We start from the raw sequence: 21,135 nt of genomic DNA, 5'->3' as shown, positions 1-21,135 counted from the left end.
TCTCAAGGAGTTCAACTTGATCAGAGGCCAGATATCGAGCCAGACCGGGAGTCGGCCCAGGGTGACCATCCTGGTGGGGTAGGGCTGGGCGGGGGAGCACGTACCTGCTGGCTGGGGAACTGGCACAGCACCGAGGTGATGTTGCTGGCATACTGGGCCATCACCCTGCGGACAGACTTCTCCACAGGGGCGGGGATGCGGCCTGCCACGCTGGTCATGATCTCCTGCAGCTCCAGCAGCGGCAGTGACGGGTGCCGGAGGGTCATCATGAGCTTCTGCACCCACTCCTTCAGCTGAAGCGGGGACCACAGCATCAGCCCCCAGCCCTGCATGGGCATGGGCACCACCGCCCCCAACAGGGCACCCAACACAGCTCAACCCATCCTGACCCCATGCACTCAAGTGGCTGAAGATCCAGACCCAGCAGCCTCTGGGGCAGTCCAGAGTGGAATGGCCCCCTGACCACAGGGGAATACTCAGTTTCCCTACATAGGAAGACCCTGACTCCCCCTCTCTGTGCATCAGAAAGCCAGCATGGTGGGGGGATCAAACATAAGGTCACATGATGAGCTGATGTTTATAGGATACTTGCTTAGTGCCAGACAGTGTTCTAGGACCTTTCTTTACATGTTCTCATTTGATCCCTAAAAGCAACCATATAAAGGAAGTCTAATGATTTTGTCCATTTTGCAGTTGAGGCAACTGAAACACAGAGAGGTTAGTTAAGTTAACCAAAGTCACTCAGCTAGTAAGAAGCAAACCCAGGCTATTCAGCTCCTGAGACTCTGAACTGCTGCCCTATGCTGTTTCCGGGGTGTCTCAGTAGCTAATGCTGATGGTCTTTGGATGACGATGACAGTGGGGCCAACACCCTAGTATGGTTGTGAGGTTTCAAAGTGAACTGATGCATAAACTGCGAAGTGCCCCAACTAATAAAAGTTGCAATTATTGTGGGGTGCGGTGGCTGATGCCTGTAATCTGAACACTTTGGGAGGCCAAGGCGGAAGGATCACTTGAGCCCAGAAGTTCGAGACCAGCCTGGGCAACATGGCGAGACCCCGTCTCTACAAAAAATTAGCTGGGTGTGGTGGCAGGCACCTGTAATCCCAGCTACTTGGAAGGCTGAAGTGGGATGATTGCTTGAACCCAGAGGTCGAGGTTGTAGTGAGCAGTGTTTCCACCACTGTACTCCAGCCTGGGAGATAGAGCAAGACCCTGTCTCCAAAAAAAAAAAAAAATGTTGCAATGGTGGTAATAATCATCAGGCAGCATAATGTGGGGGTGAAGAGCACAGAGTCAGAATCCTGATGGCCATGGTTCAGATCTCATCTTTGCCTCCTCATGTATGAAGCACAGCAAGTCTCTTAGTCTCTGTGTCCCTCAGTTGCCTCAACTGTAAATGGAAATAAGAGTTCCTACCTTATCGGTTGCTGGGAGGATGAAATGATTGAACTTTTAAGTAGTTAGAAGGTGACACAGCGGGCACAGTGGCTCACGCCTGTAATCCCAGTACTTTGGGAGGCCAAGGTGGGTGGATCACCTGAGGTCAGGAGTTCAAGACCAGCCTGGCCAACATGGTAGAACCCCGTCTCTACTAAAAAATACAAAAATTAGCTGGGTATGGTGGCACACGTCTGTAATCCCAGCTACTCGGGAGGCTGAGGCAGGAGAATCGCTTGAACCCGGGAGGCAGAGGTTGCAGTGAGACAAGATCGTGCCACCACACTTCGGTGTGGGTGACAGAGCAAGGCTCCCTCTCAAAAACAAAGGGGGGTGACACATGGTACATACTTGCTAAGGGTTGGTGGTTATTATCATCATCACCATCATGATTTGCTCTCCTGAGACAGACCCGGTACAGCACACAGTGTGATGGTTAGTCACTGCTATGAGCATCATGGGTCTTTCAAGGAGGTCTTGAACTTCTTGTTTCTCTACTGAGTGAGCAGATGAGAGCCAGCAAGGGTGAATGACGAACAGAGGTGTGTTTGAAACAAAGTGCCTTGTCTGTCATCTCCTTAAGCAGGGTGACCCCCCACTGACTCCTTCCTTAATGTCCTACTAGTGTATTCTCAGTCTTGAGCTGAACTGCTACAAGCCCAGTTTACGATCAAGGAGAAAAAGTCAGGCCAATGTTTACAATTGAATTGAGGAATTCCCTGAGGACAGGTCCTTCATAAACACAACCGAGGGGCTGGGTGCGGTGGCTCAGGCCTGTAATCCCAGCACTTTGGGAGGCCCAGGCAGATGGATTACTTGAGCCCAAGAGTTCAAGACCAGCGTGGGGAACATGGTAAAACGCCATCTCTACAAAAATACAAAAAATTAGCCGGGCGTGGTGGGGTGCACCTATAGTCCCAGCTACTCGGGAGGCTGAGGTGGTAGGATCTCTTGAGCCCAGGAGGTCAAGGCTGCAGTGAGTCTGGGTGACAGAGTGAGACCTTGTCTGAAAAAATAAAATAAATAAAATAAAAACAACAGAGGACCGACCATTTTCTCATTTCTTACTCAATAATGACCTCTGCTGTCACGGGGTAGACCTTCTGACCCTCCGCACTGGTCTACACGCCTGCGCTCATAGGTGACTTTACCTTTATGCTAAAAATGGGCTCTGGCAGACAAAAGCCACTCATGACGTTGGTGAGGTTTTCCAGGACGCCGTGGAAGACCTGGTGCAGTTTCTCTCCGAGGATGGGCAGTGTCTGCTGGGCAGGGAGTTCTCCTGTGAACGGTTCAGCCTGATGAGACACCACAAGAACGACAGGTCAGGAAAACTCTGGGAATTCCAAATGGGACCGGGCAGAATGGGAGGCAAGACAGATCTGCCGGCTTCCGTAATCAAGTGAGGATGAGGCCTGAGGAAAAAATCAAAGACAATGAATGAACTGGAAAGTTAAAATGGCCAAACTCACACCCCAATGTGGGTTTTCCAAACCATTCCTTTTGCAAATGGCCCAGTACACAGTTTCACACCCCAGACAGTTTTGTGGGGTGGCGGTGAGATCTGTTTTCTTTCTTTTTTTTTTTTTTTTGAGACACTCGCACTGTCGCCAGGCTGGACTGCAGTGGCACGACCTCGGCTCACTGCAACCTCTGCCTCCTGGGTTCAAGCAATTCTCCTGCCTCAGTCTCCCGAGTAGCTGGGACTACAGGCGCAGGCCACCACGCCCAGCTAATTTTTGTATTTTTAGTATAGACAGGGTTTCACCATGTTGGCCAGGATGGTCTCGATCTCTTGACCTCATGATCTGCCCGCCTTGGCCTCCCAAAGTGCTGGGATTACAGGGGTGAGCCACTGCGCCCGGCCGATCTGTTTGTTGTTGTTGTTGTTTTGCTTTATAATCAACAAATCTCCTTATGTTCTGTATTTATTTTCATTCTCTATTGAATCCCAAAGTTAAACACCTTACAGTAGGATGAAAATTTATGAACATCTCATACAAATGCATCTGATTTTTGTAAATCATAAAAATTCAGTCTTAGGTAAACACATGGAAAAATAAAAAGCTCCCTAGAGGGCAGCACAGACTAAATGTGCTCATTCATCTACTCATTCATTCTACAAATACTACTGTGCATGACGCACGGTGCTGGGATGTGCTGTTCTCCCAGCAGAGAACACTCTGTTTCCTGCCCACCCTCTACCCCTCCACCCACACCCATCCCCACCCCTAGCCCTGCAGGCTTTTCTCCCCTTTTAAGAGATGACTTGGCCAGGCACGGTGGCTCATGCCCATAATCCCAGCACTTTGGGAGTCCGAGGTGGGAGGATGAACTGAGGTCAAGAGTTCGAGACCAGCCTGGCCAGCATGGTGAAACCCCATCTCTACTAAAAATACACACAAAAATTAGCCAGTCATGGTGGCGCGTGCCTGTAATCCGAGCTACTCCAGAGGGTGAGGCAGGAGAATCAGTTGAACCTGGGAGGCAGAGGTTGCAGTGAGCCAAGATTGTGCCATTGCACTCCAGCCTGGGTAATGGAGTGAAATTCTGTCTCAAAAAAAAAAAAAAAAAGCTGACTTGAGGGTTTTCCCCTACACAATCTGATCATGGTTTCTCCATGTGGGTCCCCACAGCCCAGGGCCAAGGGCAGTCTTCTAACTACACTCACCAAGTAAAATTACTCGATCTCCCAGTCTGTCTCACAAGCATTTATGTGAGGCTGCAGGGAATGGGTGGGCAGGCCCTGCCTCATTAACCCAGCACAGGAAATGTGTGCTGAAAGGAATCACAGTGCAGGTACCCAGACCTGCCCACTGATCCAAAAAGGCCCAGTCTATTCCTAGCTTTGGGAACTCCCTAAAGAGACTAGTGATGCCAGGCACAGTGGCTCACCCTTGTAATCCCAGCACTTTAGGAGGCCAAGGTGGACGGATCGCTTGAGGCCAGGAGTTCAAGATCAGCCTGGCCAACCTAGTGAAACCCCATCACTACTAAAAATACAAAAATTAGTCAGGCATGGTCGCACAAACCTGTGGTCCCAGGTACTTGCTACCCGGGAGTCTGAGGCAGAAGAATTGCTTGAACCCAGGAAGTGGAGTTGCAGTGAGCCGAGATTGTGCCACTGCATACCAGCCTGGGTGACAGAGCGAGACTGTCTCAAAAAAAGAGAGAAAGAGACTAATGAAAAGAATTGTAACAACAGTCATTTGCAGCAACATGGATGGAACTGGAGGATATTACATTAAGTGAAATAAGCTGGGCACAGAAAGACAAATTTAGCATGTTCTCACTCATATGTGGGAGCTGAAAATTAAAACAAATAAACTCATGGAAATAGAATGTAGAGTGATGGCTGCCAGGGTCTGGGAAGGGTAGTGGGGCTGGTGGGAGTGGGGATGGTTAATGGGTACAAAAATCCAGTTAGATAGAATGAATAAGATCTAGTATTGAGGCTGGACATGGTGGCTCACACCTGTAATCCCAGCACTTTCGGAGGCTGAGGCGGGCAGATCACCTGAGGTCAGGAGTTCGAGATCAGCCTGGCCAACATGGTGAATCCCCATCTCTACTAAAAATACAAAAATTAGCCGGGAATAGTGGCAGGTGCCTGAAGTCCCAGCTACCCAGGAGGCTGAGGCACGAGAATTGCTTGAACCCTGGAGGTAGAGGTTGCAGTGAGCTGAGATCACGCCACTGCACTCCAGCCTGGGCGACAAGAGCAAAACTCCATCTCAAAAAAAAAAAAAAAAAAAAGATCTAGTATTGATAGCACAACAGGGTGACTCTACAGTCAATTAAAATCGACTGTATATTTTAAACTAACCAAAAGAGTAGAATTGGAATGTTCCTAGTGCAAAGAAATGATAAATGCTTGAGGTGATAGATACCCCAATCACCCTGATTTGATTATTAGACGGTATGCCTATATCAAAAGATCACATGTACCCCCATAAACATGTACACCTATTATGTACCCATAATAATTATAATTTTTTTTAAAAAGAAAACAAATACAATTAATAGAATACTCTGGAGAAAAGAGACAATGTGATATTTTTAAATGTTTTTTTTACTGGACAGATGTACTAATTATTTTAGAGTCTTGCTTAGGAGGGTGTAAACATTCATTCATTCATCAAGACTTGTTATTTCTGAGCACCCACTATGCTCCGAGCACTGTGCTAAGCCCCAGGATCACAACAGTGAACATCGAAAGTAGTCCTTGACCTCAGGGACTCATCGGTAATGACGGGGCTTGACAAATTAAGAGGAATCTAAACTGGAGGTGCCCCCAAGAGCCTGAGCTCAGGGTCACATGACAGACACTCTGGTGCACCCCCTGGTGGTCCTGAGGACAGGGTGACGCTCCCGGCACATGCACTGCTATACGTTCATCCAACAACCAATATTTACAGAGCACCTCTGATGTACTAGGCCCTGTTTTTGGCACTGGGGCCCCAGCAGCGAGCAAGAAAGCCAAAAGGCCCTGTTCTCACGGTGTTTCCAGTCTCCTGGAGGCCAAATAATAAAGCAACAAGACAATCAGTGAGATCGTCTCTGTGAGGTACGGTGTGTGTTTGCACGTGGGTAGAGGTGAGCACAATTTTTTAAAGGGCGGTTGAAAGAGACATGACAACTATATGCAATGTGCTAATCTGGATGGGATCCTGGACAATAGGTAAAAACTAAGAAAATCGTACACTCATGTTCATAGCTGCCTTATTCACAGTAGCCAACAGGTAGAAACAATCCAAGTGTCCATCAGTGGATGAGTAGATAAACAAAATGTGATTCACCCCTACCAGGGAATATTATGCAGCCTTAAAAAACAGGGAAATTCTGCCACATGCTATAAGATGGATGAAACTTGGAGACATTACGCTAAATGAAATAAGCTAGTCACGAAAGGCCAGATACTATATAGATTCCACCTACATGAGGCACCTAGAGGAGTTGAATTGATACACTCAATTCAGAGTAGTGGTTGCCAGGGGCTGGAGGGAGGAGGGACTAGGGAGTTACCATTTAACGAGTGTCAAGTTTCAGTTTTGCAAGTGCTGGAGATGGATGATGGTGATGGTTGTGCAACAATGTGAATGGATTTAACACTGCTCAAGAGAACATTTAAAAATGGCTAAGATGGTAAATTTTGTTATGAGTATTTAACCACAATTTTTAAAAAATGAACTAAAGAAATCTGAATGAACAATAATATACCAATATTGGTTCACTAAATGCGACAAATGGACCATATTATTGCAATAATAGTTAAATTTTAAAGTTAATTATTATTCTTAAACAATAATACCTAATATATCGATATTGGTTCATTAAATATGACAAATGGACCATGCTCGTGCAATAATCGTTAAATTAATAACAGTAAATTGATAACAATAGTAATTAATTGAGGCCAGGTGCAGTGGCTCACACCTGTAATCCCATCACTTTGGGAGGCTGAGGAGGGTGGATCACCTGAGGTCAGGAGTTCAAGACCAGCATGGCCAACATGGTGAAACCCTGTCTCTACTAAAAACACAAAAATTAGCTGGTATGGTGGTACACACCTATAATCCCCAGCTACTCAGAAGGCTGAGGCAGAAGAATCACTTGAACCAGGGAGGCAGAGGTTGCAGTGAGCCGAGATCACGCCACTGCACTCCAGCCTGGGCGACACAGTGAGAGTCTGTCTCAAAAAAAAAATGAATAATAATAATAATACTAACAATTAATTGAATAATAATTAAATGAATGACAGGGAAACTGCCTACAGAGAATATGGGAACTCTGCACTACTTACATAACTGTTCTGTACATCTAAAACTATACTAAAAATTAAGTCTATTAAAAAGAAAAGGTGGTCAATGGTCAAGAATGCCCTCACTGAGGGGAAGACATTGGAATCAAAGCTCCCAGGAGTTGAGAGTGATCCCTGCAAAGTCTGGGGTAGGTCCTTCACGGCAGAGAGGACAGCCGCCAGGAGGGAGGGGTCCAGTGTATTCAAGTAAGTGATGGGGAGAGGGACAGAGGAGAAAGGCAGAGAAGAAAGCAGGGAACAGCTAGCTCATTTGGGGCCTTGCAGGTCACTGGCAGAAATTGGGTTTTACTGTAAGCAGGATGGAGAGCCACAGAGAGGGATCTGAGCAAAGCAGGGCGCGGCTTCCTTGTGTTTCTGCACCATCACGGTGGCTGCTGCGACGAGCTCTGTCTGCAGGTGGAGGCAGGAGAAGCGCTACCAGCCTTGAGTCCACCTGTCTCACTGAACTAGTGGAGGCCACGAGTGCACCTGCACCAGCCAGAGCACTTGGGCCGTGGAGCCACATACCGGGTGGACTTTAGAAGGGTCATCGAGCTCCAGCCTGGCCACCACGCAGCCTGCTTCCAGCACGGCACCTGGACGCTTGATGTACTTCACCCGGCCACTTTCCTGCACGTTCAGGGTCATGATCATCTTCATCACCTATTTTGTAAAAAGAAGAAATAGTACAGAGCCCACCAGGATTGACACCCAGAGCCACCCAGAACTAGTGATGCCGGAGCAGGGACGCGCCATTTAAACAGAATGACTCCCTGGGTAGTGTTCAGGCAGAAGGGACAAGGAAAAGTGTCCTTTACTGGAAGCCTGCTAAGTGCCAGGCAAGTGCCATTCAATCTGCAAAGCCAGCCAAGGAGGTGTTTATGATGCCCATTTTACAGATATGGAAACTGATGTTTTATTTCCAAAGGGGGAGACTTCTCTTAGAAATACTGTTAAATCATATTACATACAGTGGTTCATATACACGTTCCTAAAACGTACTGCATAAATCAAACATTTTGGGAACGGTTTGTTTTATTAAAGGCACTTAGAAAACCCTCAGGGAACACTCTGTGAAATGAAGAATCTGCTCATCAGCCCTTTTAATTTTCCCGAATGTCTGGATACGTGCGTGGCGTGAGCTTTCTCACCATGGTGTCGGCTGCAGAGCCAGGACTGTGCTATCTCTCTTGTTTGGCAGTTCATAGCTTGGGCACCCAAGTCAGCCAGGCCTGGACTAGAATCCCAGGACCTGCCCCCCACCAATACCTCTGTGATCTTCAGAAGTGGCTCCCCTCCTTGAGCCTCAGTTTCCCCAAGTGTAAAATGAGGAATAATGACAGTTTCACCTCTTAGGGCTCTTACGAGGATTGAATGAGATGCAGATCCTGCCATGCAGCAGGTCAATATGCAGTAGCTACTATTATTGATGTATTTTCATTGCTATTATTGTTGTTATTTTCCGGGTTTGAATCCTGGCTTTGTGTGACCTCCAGCGAGTTTCTTAGCCTGCCTGGGCCCAGCTTTTTTATAAAATGGGGATCACATTTGTGCCCATCTCATATATTTGCTGGGAAGGTTAAAAAATAAAGATCAGTAAAATGCTTAGAACAGCACCTGCCACATGGTTATGGCTTTGCAAGTGTTGGCTTAACACCTTTCAATTATTGCTGGGGTCAATATTTAATATTTAATCATTGATTGACAATAATTGTTATTATCAATCAATTCTTGGCTGTGTGCAGTGGCTCATGCCTGCAATCCCAGCACTTTCAGAGGCCAAAGCAGGTGGATCACCTGAACTCAGGTATTTGACCAGCTTGAGCAACATGACGAAACCCTGTCACTACCAAAAATACAAAAAATTAAGCCAGGCATGTTGGTGCATGCCTGTAATCCCAACTACTTGGAAGGCTGAGGTGGGAGGATCACTTGAGCCTGGGAGGCGGAGTTTGCAGTGAGACAAGATCACGCCACTACACTCCAGCCTGGGTGACAGACTGAGACTTGTCTCAAAAAAAAAAAGAAATCAAGGAAACTGATTTACACAACAGTTTACAGAACAGTTATGTAAATAGTACAGAGAGTTTCCATATTCTCTGTACCCAGTTTCTCTGTCATTAACCTTCTTACTCATTCCTGGGGAGATGTGCATTTTTTGAAGTTTTTTTTTTTTTTTTTTTTTCAGATGGAGTCTTTCTCTGTCGCTCAGGCTGGAGTGCAGTGGCGCCATCTCAGCTCACTGCAAGCTCCGCCTCCTGGGTTCACGCCATCCTCCTGCCTCAGCCTCCTGCATAGCTGGGACTACACGCGCCTGCCACCATGCCCGGCTAATTTTCTGTATTTTTAGTAGAGACGGGGTTTCACCATGTTAGCCAGGATGGTCTTGATCTCCTGACCTCGTGATCCGCCCGCCTCAGCCTCCCAAAGTGCTGGGATTACAGGCGTGAACCACTACGCCCAGCCTGAAGTTTTTTTCTTTGAATACTTCAGGGGATTTGGCTGAAATCCACAGACTGATTCCCTTAGAAATTTGCAGACAGTGGCCAAGGGGAGAGGTAGGCCTGTTTGTTCAGACATGGGACAAAGCCAGAGGAGTGGGAGTTTGAGGGTTCAGGATTCCCCACGGCCGGCTCTGCAGTCACCTCCATCTCAGCGTAGCTGCTCCCAGCCTCAACGTGGCCCCCATCCTCCACTGTGTACTGTGTCAGCTTCCCAGCTGAGGGGGATCTCAGGACTGTAGGATCGTTCTCCTTCTCAAACACACATGTCTTATTGCCGATGGTAATTCGGTAACTGGGAGAGAGGAGGAGTGGGGTAGGGAGACTGATGAGGACCACCAACTCAGCAAGCCCTAGTCCGGATTTCAATACCATTTCCCCTTCCTAAAGGGGGAGTGTACCCTCTACTTTCCCAAAGGGTGGCAGTTGATAGTTATCTCAGAGACACTGAGAGTGAGGTGGGTGAACAAACAGGCTGTGATGCTTTCTTATTTTATTTTATTTTTTTGAGACGGAGTCTCGCTCTGTCGCCCAGGCTGGAGTGCAGTGGCACGATCTCGGCTCACTGCAAGCTCTGCCTCCCGGGTTCACGCCATTCTCCTGCCTCAGCCTCCTGCATAGCTGGGACTACAGGTGCCCGCCACCACATCCAGATAATTTTTTTTTGTATTTTTAGTAAAGATGGGGTTTCACCATGTTAGCCAGGATGGTCTCGATCTCCTGACCTCGTGATCCGCCCGCCTCAGCCTCCCAAAGTGCTGGGATTACAGACGTGAGCCACTGTGCCCGGCCAAGGCTGTGATGCTTTCTTTGGGAGGCCGAGGTGGGAGGATCGCTTGAGGCCAGGAGTTCAAGACAAGCTTGGGCAACACAGTAGACCCTGCCTCTACAAAAAATAAAAAAAAAAAATAGCTGGGGGTGGTAGCATATGCCAGTAGTCCCAGCTACTCAGGAGGCTGAGGCAGGAGAATCCTTTGAGCCCAGGAGTTTGAGGCTATTGTGAGCTATAATTACTCTGTCACCCAGGCTGGAGTGCAGTGGCACAATCATGGTTCACTGAAGCCTCGACCTCCCTGGGGTCAGGTGATCCTCCCATCACAACCCCCTAAATCGCTGGGACTACAGGCACATGCCACCACACTTGGCTAATCATTGTATTTTATAGAGATGGGGTTTTGCCATGTTGCCCAGACTACTATCAAACTTCTGGACTCAAGCGATCAGGGTCTCACTCTTGCCCAGGCTGGGCAACAGAGTAAGAACCAGTCTTTAAAATAAAATAAAATAATAAAAAGGATGTGACCCTTTTTTGCCTGAAAGCTGGTTCCTTTTACTGACATACTTCCAACAGGGCCTGACACAGAAAAATCAATCAGTGGATATGATTCAACAAATATTTACTGACTCAAAGTCTTAACCTTTGAACTGGGGAGAGTGGAACCTATAGTAATCCTGAACATTCTTGGCAGATAGAACGTGGGTTAAAAAAGAGATAACAGGCAGGGTGTGGTGGCTCATGCCTGCAATCCCAGCACTTTGGGAGGCCAAGGCTGGCCAACTGCTTGAGTCCAGAAGTTCAAGACCAGCCTGAGCAACATGGCAAAACCCCGTCTCTACAAAAAATACAAAAATTAGCCGGGCGTGGTGGCACGTGCCCGTAGTCCCAGCAACTTGGGGGACTGAGGTGGGGGGACCATCTCGGAGCCCAGGGAAGTTGAGGCTGCAGTGAGTCATGATGGCGCCACTGCACTCCAGCCTGGGTGACAGAGCGAGACCCTCTCTCAAAAAGAAAAAAAAGGAGATAACAAAATATTACTCTGGCATAAACCTAGTCTGCCTTCTTCCAAAACATTGAGGATTGAGAAGAGAGTCTCCACTCTCTAACTGGAGCTTTTCAGACATCCCCTCCCCTTTCGTCACCTTGGCTGGGGTCTGTTTCATTGCGTGATCTCGGGGTGATCAGACACACTGGAGGCTGGGCATCTTTGGGGAGTATCTCACTATCTCACAAGCCCCTGTGCTAAGAGCTTCCAGGGCATCTTGTGTGTTACCCGTCAGGTACACGACACCCTTTCCTGCCACTATCTGTTTGTTCAGTGTGTCATCTTCCCGAATGGGCTGGAAGCTCCCCGAGTCACACCCAGAATGCTATCCCAACACCCAGCACAGCGCCTGGTACGGAGGAGCTTAGTAGGTCACTGCCGCACTAACTGGGTGGATGCCGGAGCCCAGATGCACAGCCAGCAGGCACCTCATCACACACCTCGCAGGCCACAGAGCTGGGAGTCATGTCCCGTTCAGTTCTGAATCCCCACCAACCAGGTTACTAGAAAAGGGCCTCCTAGGATCCTCCCCTAAATATCTGCCAGTTGCACAGAATTCCAACCAAGAGATTAACTTCTCTGCACACCCCCAGAATTTACCGGAAAGGCACCTTCTCTAAGACCCTTGGACCTGCACACAGGCCAGCGCTGTGTTTTCCATGCCTCGGACAGAGAGCTGTGCATGCCCAGCCCACAGTGGGACTCGCACCCCCACGCACCTGTCAACCTCTTCCTTCATGTAGGTGGTGTAGCTGTTCCCATTGTAGGAGAGCAGGAGCCCCCCATCATTCAGCCGGTGGGCGTCAATCTCGATGTGGCAGCCGTTCATGATGAGAACGAACATGGTCAGAGACTGCCGGGCCACCTGTGGGGACAAGCCCCTTGTCACCGCCTGGGTTCAGGATGTGCTCCCAGAGCACTGCTGGACCCCGCTAACAACAAACAAGAGCTGGCTGTCCACCACAGAGGGCCAAGATGAATACCCCCGTCTCTCGGACCCAGCCTTCACAATTCCTGCCAAGGGAGCAGCTGCTGATGGGGCTGGGGGAGGCCTGGAGTAGCGAGCCACACCTGCCCCGTGGGTAGGCTAATGGCCGCTTATATAGTCCCTGTCAAGCCGTGTTGGCAACTGCATGTCCTCTGGGGCTAGAGACTCCCTTCTGATTCCTGTCTCCAGCTCTCACTCTGTGTGGTGTGAGGCAGCCCTGGAGACTCCACCAGCAGCCAGGTGCAATGGACTAAACGTTTGTGTCCCCGCAAAATTCATAAGTTGAAATCCCAACCCCTAATGTGATGGCTTTAGGAGGTGGAGCCTTTGGGAGGTGATGAGATCATGAAGGTGGGGCCCTTGTAAAAGAGATTAGTGCCCTTATAAAAGATCCCTTGTAGAGCTCTGTGGCCCGTTTCTGACACCTAAGGACATAGTGAAAGGACAGCGTCTATGAAACGAAAGGTGGGTCCTCAGTAGAAACCAAATCTGCCAGTATCTTGATATTGACCTTCCAGCCTAGAGAATTGTGAGAAATCCAGTGTGTGGTTTAGAAGCCACTCAGTCTTTGGTATTTTATGACAGTAACCCAAATGGACTAAGACACCTGGACATGGACTAGGGCTCTGCTTCCCAGACCCAGCTCTGCCCAGGAGCACACAAGAGCTTTGGGACACGTGAGAGAGACACAGCCAAGCCCTGGCCCCAGCACTACATCTCCCTCCAGGAAGAGCGCCTGCCCCATCTGGTACTTCAGTTCAGTTTTCTCTCAGAAAACACACACCCTAAAGGGCCTTCAACCTATAAAATTCACAGTTTATGACACAAGGTAGCAAGAAATAGAGGAATGTGTATTGCAGCATTATTTGTAATAACAACAAAAATTAGAACAAAATTAGCAAGCCGACAACCTTGCAATGGAACACTTTAGATCTGCCCTGTCTGATACGGTGACCCCTAACCACACACAGCTATTTAAATTGATCAAAATGAAATAAAATGTAAAATTCAGTTCCTCAGTCACACTGGCCACTTTCAAGCGCTCAGTCACTGCATAAGGGCAGCATCTTGGACACAGAAGATAGGGAACGTTCCCATCACTATTAAAAGTTCAGGGAGACAGTGCCACAGACATGAGTTTAGACTCGTGTTAAAAAAAAACTTGTTAATAACATGGAAAACTTTATGCCATGATCATATCAAAGCTGTAAAACTGTATTTGCACCATGATCTCAACTTTGTACAATTAATGCAAAAGGAAAAAAATATATAACAAAGATTTGCTAAAATGTTCACCAGGATTACCTCTAGGCATTAGCACATGATGGATTTGTTTTCCTGATTTTTTATGCTCGCTTGAAATTTTGAAATTTTCTACATTGTGCATATGTGACATTTAAAATCAAGTTGGGGGCAGCCAGGTCCCCAAAGGTAGCCAAAAGGCATTAGGGGCAAAGGAGGATTATTGTGAAAGCACACCCTGATTAATGACACACAGGTTTAGTTGAACTAAAGACCCCAAATCTCCGAAGTTGTGAGTTCTACTCATGCTCATCAATATTAAATAGAAAGTACTAATTAAAGAAAACAAAAATTCTGTCTCATAAGCAGACTCAAACTCTGTCCTCTTTTCCCTCCTGACAATGTGAGGCTGGGAAGTACTGGGCAGGCCTGGGCTTACAGGGGACACAGCCTCCTGCCATTGCATTGGAACCCAGGGCACTGATGCCACAGCCAGCTCACCCCAACAAGGACCCTGGGCCCAGAACACCATGGCTAGGACACCAAGCCTCACCCCCTACCCATGCATCTCAGAGACATTTCTGACACTGTTGAATTCACCTTGGATGGCCCACAAAGGGCAACTAGGCACTTCTGACAGAGGAGAGCAACCGCAGTAATCCCCAGGGACTCCAGTAGCAAACCAGGGAAGATGCCAGAAATCCACACGTGGTGCAGAGACAGAGAACAAAACCAGCCTCAGAGCCCCTGGAAACAGACCCGGGCCCGCTATTCTGTCTCAGCAAAGGCCCAGCTCACATTCTATAGGGGTTGAATAATATCCTCCAAAATTCATGGCCTTCCTGGAACCTTGAAATGTGACCTTATTTGGAATGAGGTCTCTGCAGATATAATTAAGATGAAATCATACTGGATTAGGGTGGGCGCTAAATCCAATGTGACTGGTGTTCTTACAAGAGAAGAGACACAAAGACATAGTCATGGAAGATAATGTGCACACACACACACACACAGAGGCAGAGGCCAGGGGGTGGCTCATGACAGTAATCCCAGCACTTTGGGAGGCCAATGTGAACACACACACACACACACAAACACACACACACACACAGAGGCAGAGGTTGGGGGGTGGCTCATGCCTGTAATCCCAGCACTTTGGGAGGCCAAGGCAGGCAGATCACTTGAGCTCAGGAGTTCAAGACCAGCCTAGGCAACATGGTGAAATCCCATTTCTACTAAAAATACAAAAATTAGCCAGGCATGGTGGCATATGCCTATAATCTCGGCTACTCAGGAGGCTGAGGCAGAAGAATTGCTTGAACCTGGGAGATGGAGGTTGCAGTGAGCCAAGGTTGAGACACTGCACTCCAGCCTGGGTGACAGACTGAGGCTCCGTTTGAAAAAAAAAAAAAACAACAACAAAAAAAACAGAGACAGAGACTGGGGCAAGGCATCCACAAGCCAAAAATCACCAGGGACTGCCAGCAGCACCAGAAGCTGGGGAGGCTCGGAACAGATCCTGCCCCAGCGCCTTCAGAGAGACCACGGCCTGCCAACAACTCGATTTTAGACTTGGCCTCCAGAACTGGGACACAATAAATTTTTGTTGGTTTAAACCAGTTTGTGGTACCTTGTTACCGCAGCTACAGGAAACTTATCCACGCTCCATTGTGCCCTCTGCAGACTGCACAGCCCTACATGTTCTAAAAGCCAAAGTGTTTAGGTGTCAAGGTCACGGACTACATGGGGATTCCTGAGGAACACAAGAGCTCAAACCCAAGCATGAGCAAATCCACTCCAGGGATGGTTCATGGAAGAAACAAACTCCCTGAAGCTTGCAGAGTGTTGGAGACATTGGAGAGGCACAGGGGCATTTACCTTGAGAATGTACTTAACGCCTCCGTAAATTAATTCCACATCTACGAGGTTCAGTAGTGAATCCGCTGGGAGGACCTGGCCCCTGAAAGAAAAGACAGGGTTGTGGTCAGCCTTGGGAGGGACTGAGAACTCCACAGCCATCCCTTGCATTTAAAAAAATTATGCAACTCTCTGCATCAGCAAACCTGACTGCACTAAAAATGCTAAGCCTGGGCCGGGCGCGATGGCTCACGCCTGTAATCCCTGCACCTTGGGAGGCTGAGGCAGGCACATCACTTGAGGCCAAGAGTTCAAGACCAGCCTGGCCAACATGGCAAAACCCCATCTCTACTAAAAATACAAAAATTAGCCAGGTGTGGTGGCATGCACCTGTCATCCCAGCTACTCGGGAGGCTGAGGCACAAGAATTGCTTGAATGCAGGAGGCGGAGGTTGCAATGAGCTGAGATCGCACCATTGCACTCCAGCCTGTGTGACAGAGCGAGATATGTCTCAAAAAAAAAAAAAAAAAAAGCTAAATCTGATTAAAAGTCACGCACAGAACCTGAATCACCCTGAGCAGCCTGATATTGCTTAGAACTTAAGGAATCAGCACTTGCTGAGGGATTTGAAATCTTACAAAGGCTTTTCAGGAGCAAAATCCATAATGGTCTCTTGGAAAAATTTCACATATGGGATCCTGCCTTCTGCTTATGAAAGAAACCAGAGCAGGGACTGTGATTCTACTACCGTTCAAAAGCATAACCAAGCACTAAAAACATTTCTTACCAGGCGCAGTGGCTCACGCCTATAATCTCAGCACTTTCAGAGTTGAGGCAGGAGGATTGCTTGAGGCCATGAGTTTGAGACCAGCCTGGGGGGCAACATAGTGAGACCCCATCTATGCAAAAAGTTAAAATAATTGGCCAGGCATGATGGCATGCACCGGTGGTCCCAACTACTTGGGAGGCTGAGGTGGGCAGATCACTGGAGCCCAGGAAGTCGAGGCTGCAGTAAGCTGTGATCATACCACTGCACTCTAGCCTGGGTGACAGCCTGGATGACAGAGCAAGACTCTGTCTCAAAAAAAAAAAAAAAAAAGTTTATCCTTTTATTTTCTTTTTGATAGTTCCTTTGCCTCTTGCAGCAGTTCTCAACTGGGGCTGATTATTCTGCTCCTAACCCTGGGACATTGGGCAATGTCTGGAGATACATTTGATTGTCATGACTCAGAGGGAAGGGCTGCTCCTGGCATTTAGTGGGTAGAGGCCAGGAATGCTGCTAACATCCTATGATGCATGGGACAGGTTCCCAAACAAAAAGCATCCCGCACAAAATGTTAATGGTGCTGAGGCTGAGAAACCTCGGCCTATCCTAACAGAGATCACCTGGTTGCTTTCCATTCTGGTCCATTTCATGATGACCCTCTGATTCTGGTGAGGGTCTGGGAATGCACCCACTTGTAGAGATGACCTTTAAGCCGCTTTGCTTCCCAAATCCACCTCCTTGAACTCAGAACTCCTGACTGTTATGATGTACCTTACACAAGTCAGCATGGATCCGTACACAACAGCCTGTACACTGACTGCCACCCTGGCCTAGAGAATCACATTCCCTAACCCACGGTCTCTTCAAGGGTGGCCTAGGTTGATCCGTAGAGGAATTTCCCAGAGGCAAGACCGGAAGAGAGACTCACCAATTGCCTGGTGACTAATTGGCCACACAAATAAAGGAGACAGATTCAGCCTCCTAAGCCGCTAACATGTATCACAAAAGCAGAAGGGAACTGCCACAGCCCCTACCTTTCCAGGGAGTGTAAGAAATCTGTCATGCACGTTCTGAACATCGCATCGGCCACGTTCAAGGCCCCGCATACCACCCCAAGCATGATATCCGGTTTCTCCGCCTAGGAGAAAATGCACTTCAGTATCCTCAGGAAGCCGCGGTCTCAGCCATCCAGAGGGGAGACACAGGCAGCTCACTCCCTACCTGCACTTTCTCAGCAATGAGGTAGTCCAACCACCCGGTGTCGATGTCATTGTTCTGGAAGCTCTCGGTCTCCAGGAGATTAATGAGGTATTCCACGGTAGTCCTAAAGTCACCTCGGATGGACAGTTCCTTCAAAGCCACCACCATGTTCCTTGAAGGGAAAGGCACATGGATCATTTTCCAAATTCATGCATACATCAACAGAGTTGCTGCAATGATGTGGTTCAGAGAACTAGAAAAGCACAGGAGTGGCCGGGTGTGGTGGCTCACGCCTGTAATCCCAGCACTTTGGGAGGCTGAGGTAGGTGTATTACTTGAGGTCAGGAGTTCAAGACCAGCCTGGCCAACATGGTGAAACCCCATCTCTACCAAAAATACAAAAATTAGCTCAGCATGGTGGAGGACACCTGTAATCTCGGCTACTCAGGAGGCTGAGGCAGGAGAATCACTTGAATCTGGGAGGCAGAGGTTGCAGTGAGCTGAGATCACACGACTGCATTCCAGGCTGGGCGACAGAGCAAGACTCTGTCTCCAAAAAAAAAAGGAAAAGAAAAGCACAGGAGTTAAGAGAGGGCTCTGACTGACACAGCCAGTGCATTGAATCAGCGCCAGGGTTTACTGCCTGGCTAATCTTGGCCAAGTGACTTTAGAACTCTGGGCCTCAGTTTCCTCATATGGAAAATGGAGAAACAGCCCTGACTTCATGAGGGTGTTCGAGAATTGAAATGAGACAATCCATGTAATGCACATGGTCATTGATCAATAAATGTTAACTACAATGAACATGATTAGTTATTATTGTTATAATTATTGACTATAATAGTTAATGATTAGTAGAGAAAGAACCAGCCAGCCATGGTGGTTCATGCCTGTAATCCCACTGCTTTGGGAGTCTGAGGCGGGAGGATTGCTTGAGGCATGAGTTCAAGAGCTGCCTGGGCAACATAATGAGACGCCATCTCTACAAAAATTTTAAAATCAGCCAAGCGTAATGGTATGTGACTGTAGTCCCAGCTACTCAGGAGGCTAAAGGGGGAGGATCGCTTGAGCCCAGGAGTTTGAGGCTGCAGTGAGCTATGATCACACCACTGCACTCCAGCCTGGGCAACACAGTGAGACGCTATCTCTTAAAAGAAGAAAAAAACAAAGGGAAAATCGGTCACCGCCTCTGTCTCTCCCTTGACCTATTCAAATCTCCTGTCCCCAGAGCTGGTGCCACCCTCTCACCTTCCACACAGCTGCTCTGCCTGGTGTGTGTGGGGTGCACCTGCAGATGGACGGCATTGTCACCTGGCTCAGGGGCCTGGTGGGTCCCATGGCTGCCTCTCCCCAACACACAGACTCCAAATCTCCAAGAGCACCAGTTCAAATAGCTAAACCTCAGGCCAGGTGCAGTGGCTTACGCCTGTAATCCCAACACTTTGGGAGGCCAAGGCGGGTGGATCACCTGAGGTCAGGAGTTCAAGACCAGCCTGACCAACATGGAGAAATCCCTTCTCTACTAAAAATACAAAACTAGCCGGGCATGGTGGGACGCACCTGTAGTCCCAGCTACTCGGGAAGCTGAGCCCTTTGAATTCATGGTGAGTGTGGGCAGGTATCTGAACACCTCTTCTTCTGGGAGAGAAAGCTTTCTTTTTCTCTTTTTTTTTTTTTTTTGAGACAGAGTTTCACTCTTGTTGCCCAGGCTGGAGTGAAATGGCACGATCTCAGCTCACTGCAACCTCCATCTCCCAGGTTCAAGCAATTCTCCTGCCTCAGCCTCCCGAGTAGCTGGGATTACAGACGGCCACCAGGATGCCTGGCTAATTTCTGTATTTTTAGTAGACACGGGGTTTCGTCATGTTGGCCAGGCTGGTCTTGAACTCCCGGCTTCAAGTGATCTGCCCACCTTGGCCTCCCAAAGTGCTGGGATTACAGGCATGAGCCACTGTGCCTGGCCGAGTAAGCTTTCATGTCTTGCAGCATCCTGTGTGCTGTCAGCAGGTAACGGGGAAGGACACTGATGACCCCATTTTGGGGGTGAGAAAATGAAGACCCAGTGAGGTCATACAAGGGTATCCATAGGCCATGAAAAGTCAGCTGTGGGTCTGGAAGCTGGGTCTGAGAGTTAACCCACTGGCCTCACGGGTGAGTGATTTGTCCCAGTTTCCTTGGGGCGGTCCCCATTTTAGCACTGGGAAGTCCTTCAACCTGAGAAACCGGTGCCAGGAAAACGAGGACAGTTGATCCCCCTACTGGACTCTCACTAACAGCAATAAGAAAAGCTGGAATTTCTGCCTGTGAGTTCTGTTGAAGTTGCGGTTGGTCCACTGGTAGCATGTGACAAGCCACAGGTCACTTCACTCGGAGGGGTCTGGGCTGGCTGACCTGTCTTCCACCTACTCCTATTAAGTAGGCCCTTTTTGCTGCAATCTTCCATAAACTTCAAGGATCTTGATTTTTCACTAAGCATGATTAAAATTAATTATTCTAAGCTGGCAAAGCAAACCTGATCATCAAAACTGCCCAACTCAATTTAATTCGTGGCTAAGTGCCCCATGTCAGATTTTAATGCTAAGGCCTTTGGGATTTTTTCACTTCGAAGGGCAGTTACCCACACAAACACATTTAATTACAAAGTAAACTAGTTTTATACCTTTCCACACCCATGTCAAGTCAGGAGAAGTGTCGGAGATGGTGTGTCAGAATTTGGGGGTCCCTCTGTCAATGTGGGCTTCTCAGCTCTGCAGAAACTATCACAAGTATGGGAGGACTTGGCTGAGCTGGGGACATGGGGCTGCTGTCACAGGCCTCAGGGTGGTGGGTGGTTCATAGCAGGACACACTCCTTAAAATTTAGTCTTCGGTGTGAAATACAACCCATTAGGGAACTACTGATAAGGTTTAAATGTAAAGGAGTTTCCCTCCCCCTTTCTTCAGCTATAGTACTTAGCACCTTTTACACTTTGGGTATCTCCTAGAACAATCTTCAGATCTCCTTCAAGCTAGAACTCTTATAAGCTCAAGACCAAATGACCTTGGTGCACTTATTTTACTTTGTGGATCTTCAATAAAGGAAAAGGACAGGCTTTGATCTTGAACTTCAAGCACAGGGTATTTAAAATGGGGCCTACCCTGTGATTTACTTTTCTTGGTCTCCTGAAATGCTCCTGTATCTGAAGCCCCAGGGGACTGTTTCGTTTCTTAAAGGAAGGAATTGGGAAAAGGAGGAAGTGGGAAGGGAGGGAAAGAAGGAAGGAAGGAAAGAAGGAGGAAGAAAAGGAGGGGGAGGAAAGCAGAGAAGTCAGGAAAAGAAGGAAGGAGGGAGGAAGAAAGAAAGCAGGAAGACAGGGAGGAAGGGAGGAAAGAAGGGAAGGGGAGGAGAAAGGAAGGGAGGAAGGAAGGGAGGGGAAGGGATGGAAGGGGAGGGGAGGGCAGAAGAGGGGAGGAAGGAAGGAAGGAAGGCAGGAAGGCAATGGAAGGGAAGGAAGGAAAAAAGGAGAAAGGCTGAGAGG

At 48.2% G+C, this 21,135-nt stretch overlaps 1 protein-coding gene across 16 annotated transcripts in view; it reads right to left on the bottom strand.

The window, feature by feature from the left end:
* The window catches only part of ACACB (acetyl-CoA carboxylase beta), a 155,854-nt gene that overhangs the window by 58,457 nt on the left and 76,262 nt on the right, over positions 1-21,135 (bottom strand). For 15 of the 16 annotated variants that reach the window (XR_008670600.2, XR_008670601.2, XR_008670599.2 and 12 more), the window contains 8 exons: positions 17,640-17,790; positions 17,453-17,556; positions 15,673-15,754; positions 12,284-12,429; positions 9,886-10,036; positions 7,769-7,903; positions 2,592-2,738; positions 105-293 (listed from right to left, as the gene is read on the bottom strand). Coding sequence is in view for 13 of the 16 variants with exons in the window: in XM_055358980.2 (XP_055214955.1) it covers positions 105-293; positions 2,592-2,738; positions 7,769-7,903; positions 9,886-10,036; positions 12,284-12,429; positions 15,673-15,754; positions 17,453-17,556; positions 17,640-17,790 (1,105 nt within the window). In the remaining 3 variants the exon portion in view is untranslated. The other variant, XM_055358985.2, reaches the window with a different exon arrangement.

This window comes from Gorilla gorilla, chromosome 10 (assembly GCF_029281585.2).
Source record: "Gorilla gorilla gorilla isolate KB3781 chromosome 10, NHGRI_mGorGor1-v2.1_pri, whole genome shotgun sequence".
Lineage (NCBI taxonomy): Eukaryota > Metazoa > Chordata > Mammalia > Primates > Hominidae > Gorilla > Gorilla gorilla.
The sequence above is the reverse complement of the archived record's forward strand: the minus strand, read 5'-3'. Positions and strand labels throughout refer to the sequence as shown.